Source organism: Neolamprologus multifasciatus, chromosome 7, assembly GCF_963576455.1.
Source record: "Neolamprologus multifasciatus chromosome 7, fNeoMul1.2, whole genome shotgun sequence".
NCBI classification, from domain to species: Eukaryota; Metazoa; Chordata; class Actinopteri; order Cichliformes; family Cichlidae; genus Neolamprologus; species Neolamprologus multifasciatus.
In genome coordinates, this window is record NC_140445.1 from 28,068,076 (window position 1) to 28,083,188 (window position 15,113).

At 39.1% G+C, this 15,113-nt stretch overlaps 1 protein-coding gene across 3 annotated transcripts in view; it reads left to right on the forward strand.

Annotated features, from left to right (window-relative positions):
- strbp (spermatid perinuclear RNA binding protein) overlaps positions 1-15,113 on the forward strand; it is a 94,517-nt gene that overhangs the window by 43,331 nt on the left and 36,073 nt on the right. For all 3 annotated transcript variants that reach the window (XM_085168810.1, XM_085168809.1, XM_085168812.1), the window contains exon 3: positions 10,758-10,937. In XM_085168810.1, coding sequence (XP_085024936.1) covers positions 10,935-10,937 — 3 coding nt within the window. In that variant the 5' untranslated portion in view covers positions 10,758-10,934. The remainder of the gene's footprint in view (positions 1-10,757; positions 10,938-15,113) is intronic.

Here is a 15,113-nt window from a genome sequence, read left to right on the forward strand (position 1 = left end):
ACATTTTCATCCTATTTTTTTCCCCCAACTCCTTTGTAACAGTGGTTTATTTTATGTAATTTTTGTGCTCTATATCGAGGAATTTAACTGACTTCATCACCAAAGCATTAGTTGTTGGGCGTGGGTTCTAGTTTCATGTAACCTTGATTCAAAAATCTTTTATATTTTGCTAATAAGCTGTTTGTTGGCGATACCCAGCCTTTTTATTGGCTTCTGGTGCATTTATATATTTTATATTATTTTATATCAGTGCTTCACGTTATTTTTTTAACCCTTTAGCAGCAGTAATGTGTGTTTATAACCAGTCGCACGTGCACGGACCTGCTCAGGCACACACAAGCAAAGTGGTGGGTGGCGCGACAGCTTTGTGTGTTGGCAAACATGAGCTTAGCAGTGAAGATCCTTTCAAGCAGGATTAAGCTGCTAAGTGTCAATGGAATAGACAAGTAGGCCAAAGACCACGAAGATATCACTTACACTGCAACAATCAGTGTCAGTGGGTCTGTGTATGTGTGTAGTCATATGTAAAATAGACAGGAAGTGTAAGTGTGGCAGATTATTTGTGGAAAAACACAGGAGAACATCAACAGGACACACACACAGTATGCACATTCACAAGTCCTCTCACACTAGAGGCCTGGCAGGACCATCTGTTCCTGCTGAAATCAGCACAGCAGGAGCCTACCAGTGTGCACACACACACACAGAACACACTCTATCACACACACACACGGTTGCAGCATGCTTCAGTTCTGGCATAGTGATAGTCTATTTATTCCCCACACTGACGCAGGACAGTACTCATACAGTTGAGTTGAGTAAGTTGATGTGGATACACAAATACATACTATACGTATCAGATATACAGTAAATATATCTGTCTGTAGTTTTACACATATATGGAGAGATTGAGAGATAAACGGCTAGACAGACAGGTAGATGGTCTGACCTACCGTCAGCAGGAACTGCATACGCGTTCAGCTTTCTCCATTTTAATAATCGACCGAGGGGACTAACACTCCCCTGTCAATGTTATCTATTTCCCTTGCAAAGGCAACATCAGCATTTTCTATGCTTTCTCCCATCTCATCAGCACTTTGCTCTGACCTATCCTGCCCTGCACCTGGACACAGTCAAGGAAGAACTACAGTGTAGTCATTTATAGTTCCCTGTAGGGTAACTGAACACTATCATTCTTCAAGAGAAACAGTAAATGCATATTTTTGCAGCCTACAATTTCAGATTGCAAGAAAGTCATCACCCAATAATAAAGGGTGAAGGAATCAAAATGGTAACTAAAGGGTCATATGTGGCCTTAGAAATCAATTAATGGGTTCAAAAAGTTTGACCTTGCCTTGTCTTTTTTATTCTGCAAATTGAAAGATTAATTTTAGTCAATAAAGTGATGTATCATAAATTATCTGTCTCTTTCAATTCTCTTTTGCAAGGTCCTTCCAAAAGAGAATACTTTAGGTATGGTTTGTTTTGGTCTTTAATAACTTCTCAGGTGGAATTAGTTACAAATGGTTAATAACTGAACTGTTGAACGGTGGTATTAGCATCTGCACATTTTAGTCGTCATATCAGCAGGATGAATAATTAACAATGAAAACACCAATTTATATTGCGCAATTAAAAAAAGATCACATGCATCACATTTTAAAATTGTTTCTGATACTAAATTGATTTTCTGGATATAATATTAATTTCATATTGTGCAAGTATTACTAATGATCTTGAAAGACATAATAAATAAACATGAACCAGTAAAGGCTGCATGTGAGGATACTAAATATACCAAGAATACTGAGACTGAGACTGAAAAAGAACTGAAGAGAAACATCAGCCAAAATAGAAGAGGAGAAGAAAAGCTCGAGTAAAATGAACAGATCAGGTGAAATCAGCAGGGAATTCAGAAAATCAGGCGAGTTAGTAGGTGAAGTAATTGTTTGTGAATCCATGACTATTTGTATGTGTGCTTTGTGTGTCTAGTAAATGTGTCATTCAGATGACTTACAACAGGGGTCCCCAATCCCGGTCCACGAGGGCCAGTGTCCCTGCAGGTTTTAGATCTCTTTTAGATTGTCCCTGGGTCAACACACCTGAATCAAATGATTAGTTCATTACCAGGCCTCTGGAGAACTCCAAGAAGGTAATAAATTGAGAAGGTAATTTATCCATTTAAATCAGCTGTGATGGATCAAGGACACATCTAAAACCTGCAGGGACACTGGCCCTCGTGGACTGGGATTGGGGACCCCTGACTTACAACATGGGTTGTTCTAAAACATGTCAATAAACATTTACCTCAATATGTTTGCTAGTCTGCCATTTCTGAAAATACAAATGTTAAAACTCTTTTCATTAAAATCAAATAAAACAATTAAAGGTTTAGTCTACAAATTAATTTCCTTGGAAAATAGGTTGTACCATAACAATTCGATGGAAGTATAAAACCAACACCCACCAAACATTTGATTAGAGTCTAGTTGAAAGTAGCTGTGGCACAATGATTCTCAGGTGTAAAACTAATCTTAATAAAATACTGTGCACTGTACAGTGCTCTCCATTTTGGTGACTGGATTGAGGGTCATAGTATTAATGGGTTCCTCCTTGGCACTGTTTCCATGCTGCAATTTGCAGTTGGCATGACTCTTAATTACACTCAATGTGAAGTTCCCAAAGTTAGCAGTGTGATTTGATTGGAATTGACAAGAAAAAAAAAAGTCAAAAGACAATAGTGACTGCCTGGGGTGTTACAGAATGTGTCCAATCACAGACACAACACCTGCCAAAAGTACATATAAAAGTATTATATGTTATTTCCTAGTACAGCAAGTGTCTCCAGCAGTTCCAATTTAATGGATTACTATAATCATATTACAGTTTCTGCAAAACAGTAATATAACACAGTGCTAAATTCACTAATCACATAAACAGTTGTGTCATTACTGAGATTACATAATTTATTAAATTATCTGTACAATTAACAGATAGAAAAAGAATCAAAACATGCCCTTTTCCTCCAACACTTCAATAATAGCAGAGCTATAATTATTAAGGAGTGGATGTATACATTAATTGTTATTACACAAAAGGTCAAGAACACAGCTACCAGAAACGACAATCCACTCCTCCTAACAAAACATCGACTCAAAGATAAAACAAAGCTAGTAGCGACAAACCCCAGACCCACTGGGATGTGTATGACTGTAGCCGAGCAGCTGCTAATAAAAGCAGTGATGAGCAGTGACTCTCATAGCATAACTGTTTTTACAATAAAATCTAGCTTTCATAAGCTTTTCTGTTGGCTAAATAACTAAAGGGAAGTATGTGTCAACTGTGCCAGTTTGTGGACATGTTCTTTCCTGTGACAGTGCATCTCAGTCCAAGTGCATCCTAATGAAAAAGTCTGTAACTAGTAGTGCAATTAACTCATTTCTTTAGGGGAGTAAATTAGTAAGAAAACCATTGCTGTTTGGTTTTTTGTTTTGTTTTTTTCAAAATAATATCTAATAGATTAGCATTTGGAGTAATAACCCCAACATTCACCAGAACCACATTTTGCTATGATGACAAAGTCACACACATACACACACACAAGGTGAAAACAACAGCAGCACAAATGACCTGTCAGTGAAGAAAGTCTTGATTATCTGTCTAGCGGACAGACTGTGCAATGTTAATGAGTGGTTGAAGGTTGTTTCTCCCACTGATAGATGGTAAAAAAGAAAACGCAAAAGCAACCAGTTGACATGTCTGCAGAGCACGATGATCGCAGCCTCCACAGTAGCACCAATAAACCTTCTCCAGTCATAATGAAGACAATGGGCCTAAATAAAGAGGGTTTCCTTTGAAGTGTCTTTCATCCCATGTATGTGTTTTTTTGGTATATCAAAGACCCATTAATTTTCCTGAAGTGTGACAGTTTTTGCATCAAGGTTTCTGTCGCTGTCCTTTTCTTCATCTCTTCTTTTTAAATGCACACAGCACAAAATGCAACGTCTTGTCTGAGAAGGAAATCATCGAGTGTTTATAGAAGAAACTCATAGTTCATTATGTGAAGGAGAATCTCCTATAGCCTGAGGCTGAATGCTGTTTACTTGAGCTATTTAGTCTTTGTCTAAGCATCATGCTTTGTTGACATATTCATAATGCTTCCAGTGGTTGTTTGCCTTGATGACTTTAATAAAACCATACACCTGGCAGGTTGTCCTTACCATTCTGTACTTTAAAAGTCAACAAACACAGCGATCAACAAATCTTTGTTCACAGAGTTTTTATTGTAGCAGTAAAATAAGGCCCTCAGCTCTGACTTATACAGGCCTGATTATATTTGAGTTACTACTTCGATTTCGGTCAGCATATTTGAAGAATCAACTTATAGTCATTCTATAGTCTAATCTGCTGTATGAGATATGAAGGTATTAAAGATGCTTTCTCGAGAGAATAAAGATAAGAAGTAATCCAATGAACTTGGGGAATCAAAATAATTTATTCAAGAAATTAGATGCTAAGGTTGGAGGTGGAACATAAATTGAAAAAAAGGACATCAAAATTCAGATGTGCATTTTTATGTTTTTAGAAAGACAACACACTCATTAGTGTCTCCTTTGAGCATGCCACCGCTTCTCTATGTTATCTCCTTTGCTGTCAAAAACCCCCTTCCCTCTTCTCTACCACAGGTCTCCATGTGCATCTCACTGTAACGCTTTCTGTGTTTCTGTCTGTCCATTTGTGTCTGGATCTATCTGCCCTGCTGTCTCACTGCAGTCGAGAAATAGACCGAGTAAACAGACGTCTCAGTGAGCTAGCACCTATTTACACTGTGTATGCTTCATCTCAACAAAGGTGCTTAGAGACATGGCTTTGGTGCGTGATTCTGAATTTATTCTGAATATTATGCACCGCCTGGACCCACGTCTTGCGCTATTTTTGTGTGCTGGTTTCTGTGTGGCATGTTTGTCTAACTAATTAACACACGCATTTGCAGATGTTTTCCCAGATGCAAACATTATGGCACCAGTCACCCTCGAGATATCCACACATCAATAATGATATAACACACTGGCTATTCAGGTACCCGAGCAGCCTTTCAGGTGTTTGAGTGCCTGTGTACCTGTTTTATTTAAAGGAGATATGTGGGAAACCATGTTGTTGAGGAAAGTATTCATGAGACCTAAAATACTACGCCTTGCAAATAGTTATGGGAGAGAAAAATCAACAGTTTAACAACTTACAACATAGTCTTAGCTTCCAGAAACAACATTCTTATTTATACCTGCTCATTTTCCTGAAGAGATTAGCCTGATTGCAGGTCTGCCTTACTGGAGTTTATGTGTTTGTTTAGAAAAAAAAGGGTATGACAAGCAACAGCAATCTTCCTACATTAAGTTTTAGCTTTTTCTCATGCCGTGCAGCATATTTTATCTCACAAGTGCATAGATTAATATCAAAACCGTCAATTCAAGTTAGCAATCTGATAATCAGATGCACTTGATTAATTGATCATCAGCAAGTGTGAGCACCTCTTTAAAAGCAGATTTTTTGTCAGTTTGCTGATCTGAAGCATTAAGTGTGTGTCAAGGACAAAGGTCATCAGGAGTGATTTTTAAAAAGTTGCTACCCATCACTCTGGGAAGTGTTGTGAGATCATTTCCAAACAGTTTGATGTCCACCGTTCTACAGTGACAAAGATTATTTACAAAAACAAAAAATTCAAGACACCCCAAGTTCAGATCATGCGATGCTCAGAGAAATCTAAAAAAAACCTAAGAGCTACATCTCAGACTCTACAGATCTCAGTTAGCATGGTAAATGTTAAAGTCATGCACTCAAAACAATGTGAGAGACTGATATATAGGGATGGGAAGTGATAAGAATTCAGCGATTCCAGTCCAATTATTGATATCATTTATTGATTTGATTCCTTATTCGTTCTGTTTTGGATTCTCATTGGGTTCTCACTGGCTCGTCTTTGAGTGTCACCAACATCGCTAAGCAGTATATCTTAGATATTCCTATTATTTGTTCATGTTAGAGGTATTTCTGAACTTTTTGTTGTGATTAGTGTTGGGGTTTTTATAATGTATTACACATATTACACAAAACATTAAATAGACTACGCGTTACATTCCCATCCCTAATCATATAGTCATACAAAATATGATTACTTTATTTTAATTCAAGTTAATGCTGCTAGATGTAGTTCTACAAGCTATTGAATCATGAGCTATAGTTAGCTACAGTATATACTGCTTCTGCAGCTTTTCTATTTCTGTTAAATAAATATTGACAGGGTTTAATATTTCATCTGTTGTACATTTGAGGTTCTATTTAACTGATTTCAAGAAATAGGTGATTTTTTTGTTCATGCCTTGATATGTAAAATCGTGAAATTGAAAGTGGGCATACTTTCTTTTTACTAATACTGCACAAGACACCACAACTTCTTTACTTATAGTTGCATGTTTTTCATGTCAAATCAGTAATCTAGGAGTTCTCTGCAACTTTCTCAACATAAGCAAAATGCACTTTTCTCATTTCAAAATATTTGTTGACAACAAAACATTTGTTTGTTTTGTAATATATGCTAATATCTACTCTGATATCAGACAGAATTGTCAGCTGGTTCCACACAGTTTCCATCATCAGTGTCACATTAGCTCCACTTTAACTGATTTCCATGGGGGAGATCATTCAAATTCCCCTAAATAATCACTAGAGACCCACTTATCTGCCTGATGTTAACATCATTTTAGGTCGACATTGATGGCTAAAAACCCCCACTAACTGGTTTGGCTGGGTTCTAAGAATTAGAGCAGAGTGAAGTAAAAATAGTGGTGTGGGTTTCTCTATATGTTGAATAGTTACCACGACATGCGTGTCCCCAAAACACTGGCTGTTTAAAATATCTCTGTCTTTGGTCACAGAGCTAGATGACGCTAGAGAACAGCTTGAAAATTGCATTGATCCTGTCCCTATCACAGATTAGCTGATCGTTGTCCTCCCGTAGAGCTCGTTGGACCAATATTGTTAAAAATGCCAGAAATATCAAATATCAAAGTTGGATATAATTGGACACAATATTAACATATTTTATATTAGAAGAGAATGCCCTAAAGGTCTTCTCATCTGATTGCAAATACTAAACAAAAACTAAACTCTGAAAGGGAATACATGGGAAAGGGAATGTGAAAATTAGCTCTGCCAACGCTAATTAGCACACTCTGTCTTTTGTCAATCGTCTCCCTCCCTTCAGTCTGACTATTCCACCGTTCATCACATTTGATGGTTATCAGATGAGAAAGGTGTAAATTGCTACTCAGAGCCATCTCAGCTAATTCCCAATCTCCCTGCTATTTTGCCTTCATTTTTCTGTCTGTGCTCGTCCATTGTTTCTTATCCTCTGCATTATTCCTTTCTTCTCTGTATGGATGTAGTCACAAACTCTTGGAGAAGGAAGGGCATATTACAGGTGTGTTTTCCCCTATGCATAAACTTCTGGGATGAATATATTCAGTAACTGGAATGAAACTGAGATCATTTCTGCAAGTATGCCTGTGTATGTGTGTGTGTGCCATTTGCAGATATATCCATGTCTGTGTGTGCACATGCTAATGTCCATGAGCCACTGCTAGCCAGCATTAATGAGGTAAAGCCCCTGCCAGTCCCCAAGCCCACCGCCCTTCTCAAGAGAGTAACACACAATCACATGTTAATGACCCACCAGCATGGTGTGAATAAGAGGGAAGATGAAGCAAGTGGGGGCAGGGGTGTACAAAAAGAGATGGAGGGTGGATGCAGAGGAAAAATGTAATAATTGGTCAGTGTGAGTCCAGCACCACAGGAGACTTTATAAACAAACAGGCGGATATAGTTTGTCCAGGCAGCACACAGCCATTCATGTGAAAACCTGGTCTACTTAGACACCCTAGCTCCCAGTGGAAGACAGAGGAGGTTGTGCACACAGCAGACCACATGTTGTTAAAGGGATGAATCAGTCCTTTTTCAAGCATTTTCATTCTTCTTTAATATTAGGTTTAGATTATATTTTAGATTATTTATCATACTGTGTTTCTATCACTGTACACTTGATTTTAATTAAAGAAAAATGAGAAGGAAACTGCCATGAGAGAGAAGTAAAAGAGAGGGGATTGATGGGGTTGTTTATTACGGAATTGTTCTGGTAATGAGAATCAAATGGGGACTGGCACTTTGTTATTAAGCTTCTTGGCAGGGTGATTCTATTTTCATGTGTTTGTGTGCTCTATTATCATGTGCATACAGTCCTAAGTGGCCAAGGCATGTTGGAAGAAGACTCATCTCCCTCGCTCCCTCCAGCGACTAGCACTGGCTGTAAGTTAACTGGCAAAACACAAGTGTGCAGACACAGGCGCTGCTGCTGCTGCAGCTGCTGCCAGGTGTATTGAGGAGGTAATAGTTAGGCCAGCGGCCAGTGGCTCAGAGAGGGAAAGCTGGAGAGAAAATGAGCTGCTGCTTCTGGTGGAGTCTGTTCGCCTGAGGGGCCAGCTCAATATCTGGAGTTGTTGTTTATCCGATTCCCCTGTCATCTTGCACCACTTTATACTTGTCCCATAGTTTACCACTTTCCTCCTTTTAGCCATTCTCTCTGTTCTACATGCTCCTATACACGGCCAATTCCAATTCTGTCATTTTTCTCAAGCCGTTCACTGCATCTTGTACTCTTTTCTCTTTTTCTCCGCTCTTGTTCTCATTCTTCGTGGGTCTCACTCACTTTTCTCAGAGGCTACAACATCACCACAGTTTAATCCCCCAGCAGGTCTAAGCCAGGAGGGATTGAAAAATAACAAGTGTGTTTATGCTCTCTGCCCCCTGACTTCACCCAACTAGAACCCTTTGGTGCCTTTAGTGTCTACCTGTCTGCTCCATGTGCTTCAGAGTAGTATTTTCAACAATGAAGACACTCTGCACACGGTTTCCAAATAACGACAAGAATTTTTTGTTTATTACACTATCTCAATGAAAAACAAAAAGGCTTTCATATTGCAATAGGAAGACCTTGATATCATTTCTCATATATACGTAATAGGTCAGTATCGACTGATAATATCAGCTGATTTCATTTTGTCTTGGTTTGTATCCTACTGCATTGTTTTCCATATAGATCAGAAGTCAGTTTTACTTTATTGTGTGTATAAAGTGTATGTGTATTTAATTATGTATTTAATTCTAACATCTGTCAACATTTTGGGAAAAAAAATGTAAGCATTTTATTTGAAGATAAACTGCAAGCGTTGCAGCTGCAACCCGTTATTTTTTTACTGTTTTATTTTTCTTATTTTCAAGTGCTGTTTGTTCTGTGTTGTGTAAGTCATAATAAAGATCTTGTTAGCAGCATTTTTGTTTTTGTATTCATATAAAAAATGTAGTGAAGGAATAGAGGTGGACTGTCCCGCACGGGCGTGAACTTAAGCCCCCTGACTCTGGTAGGGCTTTGAGCAGCCAGTTTGTGTGAGCACATTCAGACATGCACAGCTCTGTAAATGTCATTGCTTTGGGTTGAGTGTGGCCAGATGCGCCTGTGTACTGTCACTAGTGATACTGTTGACATTTCATTTTGTGAATAGGAACGTTGTGTATCTGTTCACCTCAGCTTGCTCCATGCTGATAAAACTGGCCTGCGTTTTCATAGAAACACGGGATATTTAGTCTGAGCCATAAGATGAGCTAAGGTAGTAGTCGCTTTGATTTACTTTTTATAGTCATGAAGTGATTATAAAAGCTTTAGAAAACCATAAAGGTCAGCTATTGAGCAGCTATTGAATCATTTGTCATTTGTTTGTTCTTGTGTGTTCTGAGTTTCTGCAGATTCTCTACGTATTTTCTTTTCAGTATTTCTTTACAGTCACTTCTGTTTTTATTTCTCTGAAAGTATTAAAAGCCAGGAAGAGATAAGGTTAGAAGAATCATTACTGTCACAGTTTTTGGAAGGCACGCTCTGCAACATAACAACCTGCTTCACCAAGCCCTAAACACTGTATAAATTTAAATAGATTTTTAAATTTTTAGGTCCACTTCTGAGTTTTGTCAACCGCTTCTTTTTTTAAAAAAAAGTTTCTCCCTCTTTGTTTTTAAACCTGCAGTGAACTGAAACTCACTACTTTAGGATAAATAAGTCCTAAAGTGATTTTTTACACAGTTTTGGCATCGTATTCGCTTATATGCTGAATCTAGTGACACAATACAGCCATGTCTTTTTACAGATAAAGACAATAAAGCCGGAACCAGAAGTGTCGACTGGTTTGCATAGATGTATGAATCAAGGAGAGCGTGTGATGCGTGTAACCAGCGTATGAAAACAAGCACATGTTTGTAATACATCTCCCACCCTTGGACTCCAGCCAGCTGATGAAAAATGAATGAAGGCCTGTGCGTGCGTGTCCCTGTGTTTGTGTCCACATGCCTAGCTCCGCCAATCAGCCAATCTGTCAGATCTTTTACACAAGGACAGACCTTGCACCCCTGCTGACAGGATTGTGTACATGTGAGTGAGAGACAGAGAGCGAGTGAGTGCAAGTGAGTTCAGCTGGCTTAGACAGATGTAGGTTGCAGATGCCAGTATGTGTGGTAAGCATGCAGTCATAATTAATCTGTTTTTTGATTGTTTTTATTTTGTGTCTGAGAAGAAATGGCGTTGCAATTCATCTGTCACACATCCTCTTGTGATCAAACTTTCATCCTTTTCTCCTTCTTTTTTTTTCTCCATCTATCAGAACTTCCCTATTGTAGAGTGGCAGCCAGAGTTAAAGAAGAAGAGCACATGAGGAGCGGAAGCAACGTGGCATCAACATCCTGACCGGTAACCTTGCTTCTGCACCCCACCACGTGCCCGGCAACTCCAGAAGTGACCGTCGGCAGGAAGGAAACAAGTGACCACTCCTTCTGCAGGCATGGTAATAGACTCTGTGTCTGTAAGTGCTTGAGGCTTGTGTGTGTGTGGCTGTGCTAGTGCATTATCGGCAGTAGAGAAAGGACTTCTTCAGATTGTATGATGTAAGATAAGTTGTACTAGATATGACAACAGAGAGTGTGTGTCAGAGATAGAGAGATACTTGATAATAGATTGTGCTGACAGGAGTTTTTGAGTGTGTAGTAGAAAATTTGAACTTAATCATTATTGTTGGGAAAAGAGGAGAAGGGAATGAAAGAGGAAAAGGAAGTTATAAAAATGAAGAAGAGTCAAGGAAAAGGTTGGCGATGATTAACAGAAAGAGAGAAAAATGAAGGTTTAATCATTGTTTGGCATTTTCTAGATGACATTCTTGTAACTTTGCAGATTTGTTCTTTTTTATATTTTCATAATACTTGTTCTACATTATTACACCAGTGCGCAGTCACTTGCTGACATGCTAAATGAGGCGTAGATTTGAGGTTCGTTCCTTACATAAGCAAAGGCACAAGTGAGAGAGATGTTACACAAGGAAAAAGATGCCATAAAAAGAACTACCATGTTGTTTAGGAGGAGGAGAGGTTGGCTGAACAGATCAAAGAGAATAGAGGAGGGAGAGGATGACAAGTGGAAGCAGATAAGACCATAAAAACATAAATCAGGGACAGGGGCATGAGACGTGAAAAGTATAAAGGATGTTGCAAGCAAAAAAGTGGGGTAGAAAAGGAAGGTTAAGAGCCTGAGAGAGGTAGAGGTAGAGCACAAGTGAGAGAAGGGATTGATTAATGGTCTTGGCCTGTGACAGTGGGAGCTGTAACCCTGAGGGGGGGAGGGGAGTAGAGCATAAGATGAATTATTAAAAACTAGAACAAGAGGAGAATGGAGGGAAAATGAGGACAAAAACAAAGTAAGTAGAAGAGTGGTTTGTAGAGCAGGGAGAAGGGAAATAAAGAAGGAAGAAAGGGAAAAGGTGCTAGGGAGGATAATCATGAATGATTGATAGAAATGGAAAGAAAACAAGATGTTACTGAAGGTGCTGAGGCTGGACGTTACAGAAGAGGTCACATGACTGAGCTCATAAATAACCAAGCTTAATACGACCATTGCATGCTTGTGTTGCAAAAACAGTACTGTGATTAATCCCGAGTTTTGGTGATGCAGCAAATACTGACCTTGGCAAGGGTGCCACTGTATTAAAACAGAAAGTACACAAACAGCTTCATCAACCTCTGAGTTTTCTGGATTTGAATAATACACCTGCCCAAAATTTTGTTTGTGGTTCCTTATTCTGTATTTTTCTACCTTAATGTTTAGGTCCCACTCATACAGGGCTAGAGACTGGTTGTGTATTCCCTTGGCAACAGGTTGAAAGAGGCTGCTGGCTATTGCTAGTTGAAAAGAGCATGAAATGAAAAGTATGTGGTCTAAAACCTGGTTCATGGTGGTGGCTTTCATACATCTAGGATTTAACAATAAAAAAATTGCATTTTTTCCTTGCAGCCGATAGTTGCCAGTGGATCAGTGATCTGTCTCTAGCTCTAAATGAATGGAGCTATCACCTTATCGTTTGGCATTACCAGCAACCTCCAGCAATAACTAGTTGTTATGAAACGGCTGTGTGCAGGCAGGAAAAGGACCCAAAGTGCACACTCCGGAGACAACATAAACTTAAAACAACAGCTTTAATGCCGAACTCAAAGTAACAAACTTCAAAATACAAAGAATAAACGCAGGCATGCAGCCAGAACACGCAGCATGGATGAGGGTAAATGAGGGTAGATCGCGACACAGACACAGAGAAACACAAGGCTTAAATACACAGAGGGAGCAATCAGGGAATGGGAAACAGGAGGGAAACACAGCTGGGGCAACTCAGGCCTAACGAAACAAAGGAAGCAAAACCAGACACATTAACATAAGACCTGGGCCTTCAAAGTAAAACAGGAAACATAACACAGACACGCAGACTTGACATGGGGATACAGCAACTATGGATCACAGACAGAAAACCAGAACACTAAAACTCTACCAAACCCACATAGAAAACCTAAACTAAGAATAAACCTATAACCCATAATATAATGAAATGAACAAAATCAAAGAACCAAAACCGCAAAACACTGGGCCGATGACCCAGGCACCCTAACACTAGTAACCAGTCGATAAATACTCATTTTTCCCTAGCAACTGGTGGTTACCAGTCACCAACCAGTCTCTAGGTGTGTGGGATTGAGGCCCTAGTTGTGTCCTTGTACTTTATTTGCTAACTCCTTCATTTCTGGGGAGTGCACTTTCGAATCTGAAATGTGAAGCACTGTTTGTTCATTTGTTTTTTTACATTTAATAGTAAGCATATGAAAACTAAATTAAAGTTTGTATGATTTTTATGTTTTTCAAAGTGACATAATCTCATGTTATTTGTTTTTTATACACAATATTCTGGTATATTTTTCATGTGCAGATATGCCATTATTTAATACTTTGTAAGTGTGCCCCCAAAACAGTGCAGTGTCAGTTCGTTTGCTTTAAGCACCCAGGTCATTATATTTTACAGGCAGGCAATAAACCTATAAGCCATGCTGACACATTACCAGGAGCAAAGGACAGAGATTTAAAAAAAGAATCCAATCCTTTATCACAAAGTAGGTTGGGTACTGTAGTTTCGGATTGGTGGATAAATAAACTTGACTGATTACACCAGGCTTTAGATAAATTAGATGAATGTCATCCTGGCTGAAGCACATTTGATAATATTAATGCTTAACACGCCATAAGGTTTTATAGTAGTCTCCATTTCCCATTTCATCCCATGTTTATCAGAACTCTTGAGATGCTTGCTATGAAGTACCTATTTGATATTTTGCTGCAGCATGGAGTGTGATTTTTGTTTATATATTTTGATGTATGTGTACCCTGCTATTGTGACCATGTGTGCGTAATTTGAAAAACTGCGAGGAAAAGGGAGTGAACAATAAAACAGAATAGAGGGAGTGTGGCAGGCCAGCGTGCCAAGCAGAGTGCAGATAAATCACAGGCTGAATTTTTAATGCAATCTCCCCTAGGCTGTAGTTGTTGCAGAGGAGGCACCGAGATGTTTGTTTTTTTAGTATTTCTTGTCCCTTCACTCAAGGCCTCTATTGTGACAGCTCTTTATCTCCTTCAACTCTTCGTGGTTTCATGTGGTGTTAAAGACATGTGACATTTTCACAAGCACCACTTCTGATTTGTTTTTTCCCAGATATTTATAGGTGGTGATTTGTTTTTCTGGGTTTTAGAGTAGCTTCACTGTGGCCTGTGTTGTCAGCTACAGTACATACAAATCTTTGTTTCCTCTGTAGCCTGGTGAAAATATTAAAATCCTTCTTTTCTGACCTCCCTCCATCTCCTGCAGATGTGTCACTTTTGTTTTCTTTGTTTGGTCCTCTTTTCTCCCTTATCTCATAGTCTCTCCTCACGTTACCTAGTTCTGTGTGCTGAGCACTCACATATCATGTCAGGCACATGCCTTATTAAAAGGAAAAGCACACATCTCATCAGACCCCCCCACCCCCCCACCCATGTGAGCAAACACACACATGAAGTACACTGAAAAAAAATAGGCTATAAATGTATCCCTATCTCCTTCCCAATGCAACTAATATTGCTCCACCAAGTCTTGTCCTTGGCATTGGGTCACATAATTTATAGCATATGGCTACAGAGAGACAGGACAAGTCAGGGGGAGCCTAAAAGAGACTGGCAGTAATGGAGAGGAAAGACATCAGAATCTGATGCTTCTTGTGTGAAGTAGCTGCTACTGGCAGGGTGCGTGCCTGGCTGCAACACCTTGAACTCAAATGGTTTTATTGCAGACCATTAGGGACTGAATGAGTGGTGATGGATGGAAGTAATGAAAGTAATGTGTGTGTGTGTGTGTGTGTGTGTGTGTGTGTGTGTGTGTGTGTGTGTGTGTGTGTGTGTGTGTGTGTGTGTGTGTGTGTGTGTCAAACACACTGCGTTCGATGTGATTGTGTGGGTTTCATGTGCGTACGTCATCCAAATTTAAGGTGTGATGCGAGTATTAAATATTTGTTGGATTTTTGCTGTGACATATACTAAATTGTCTTGCATCGGTGTATCTGCATGCTAATAGAGTAAACATTAAGCTGTAAATGCTGTGTAATGCAGTTATGTAACATCA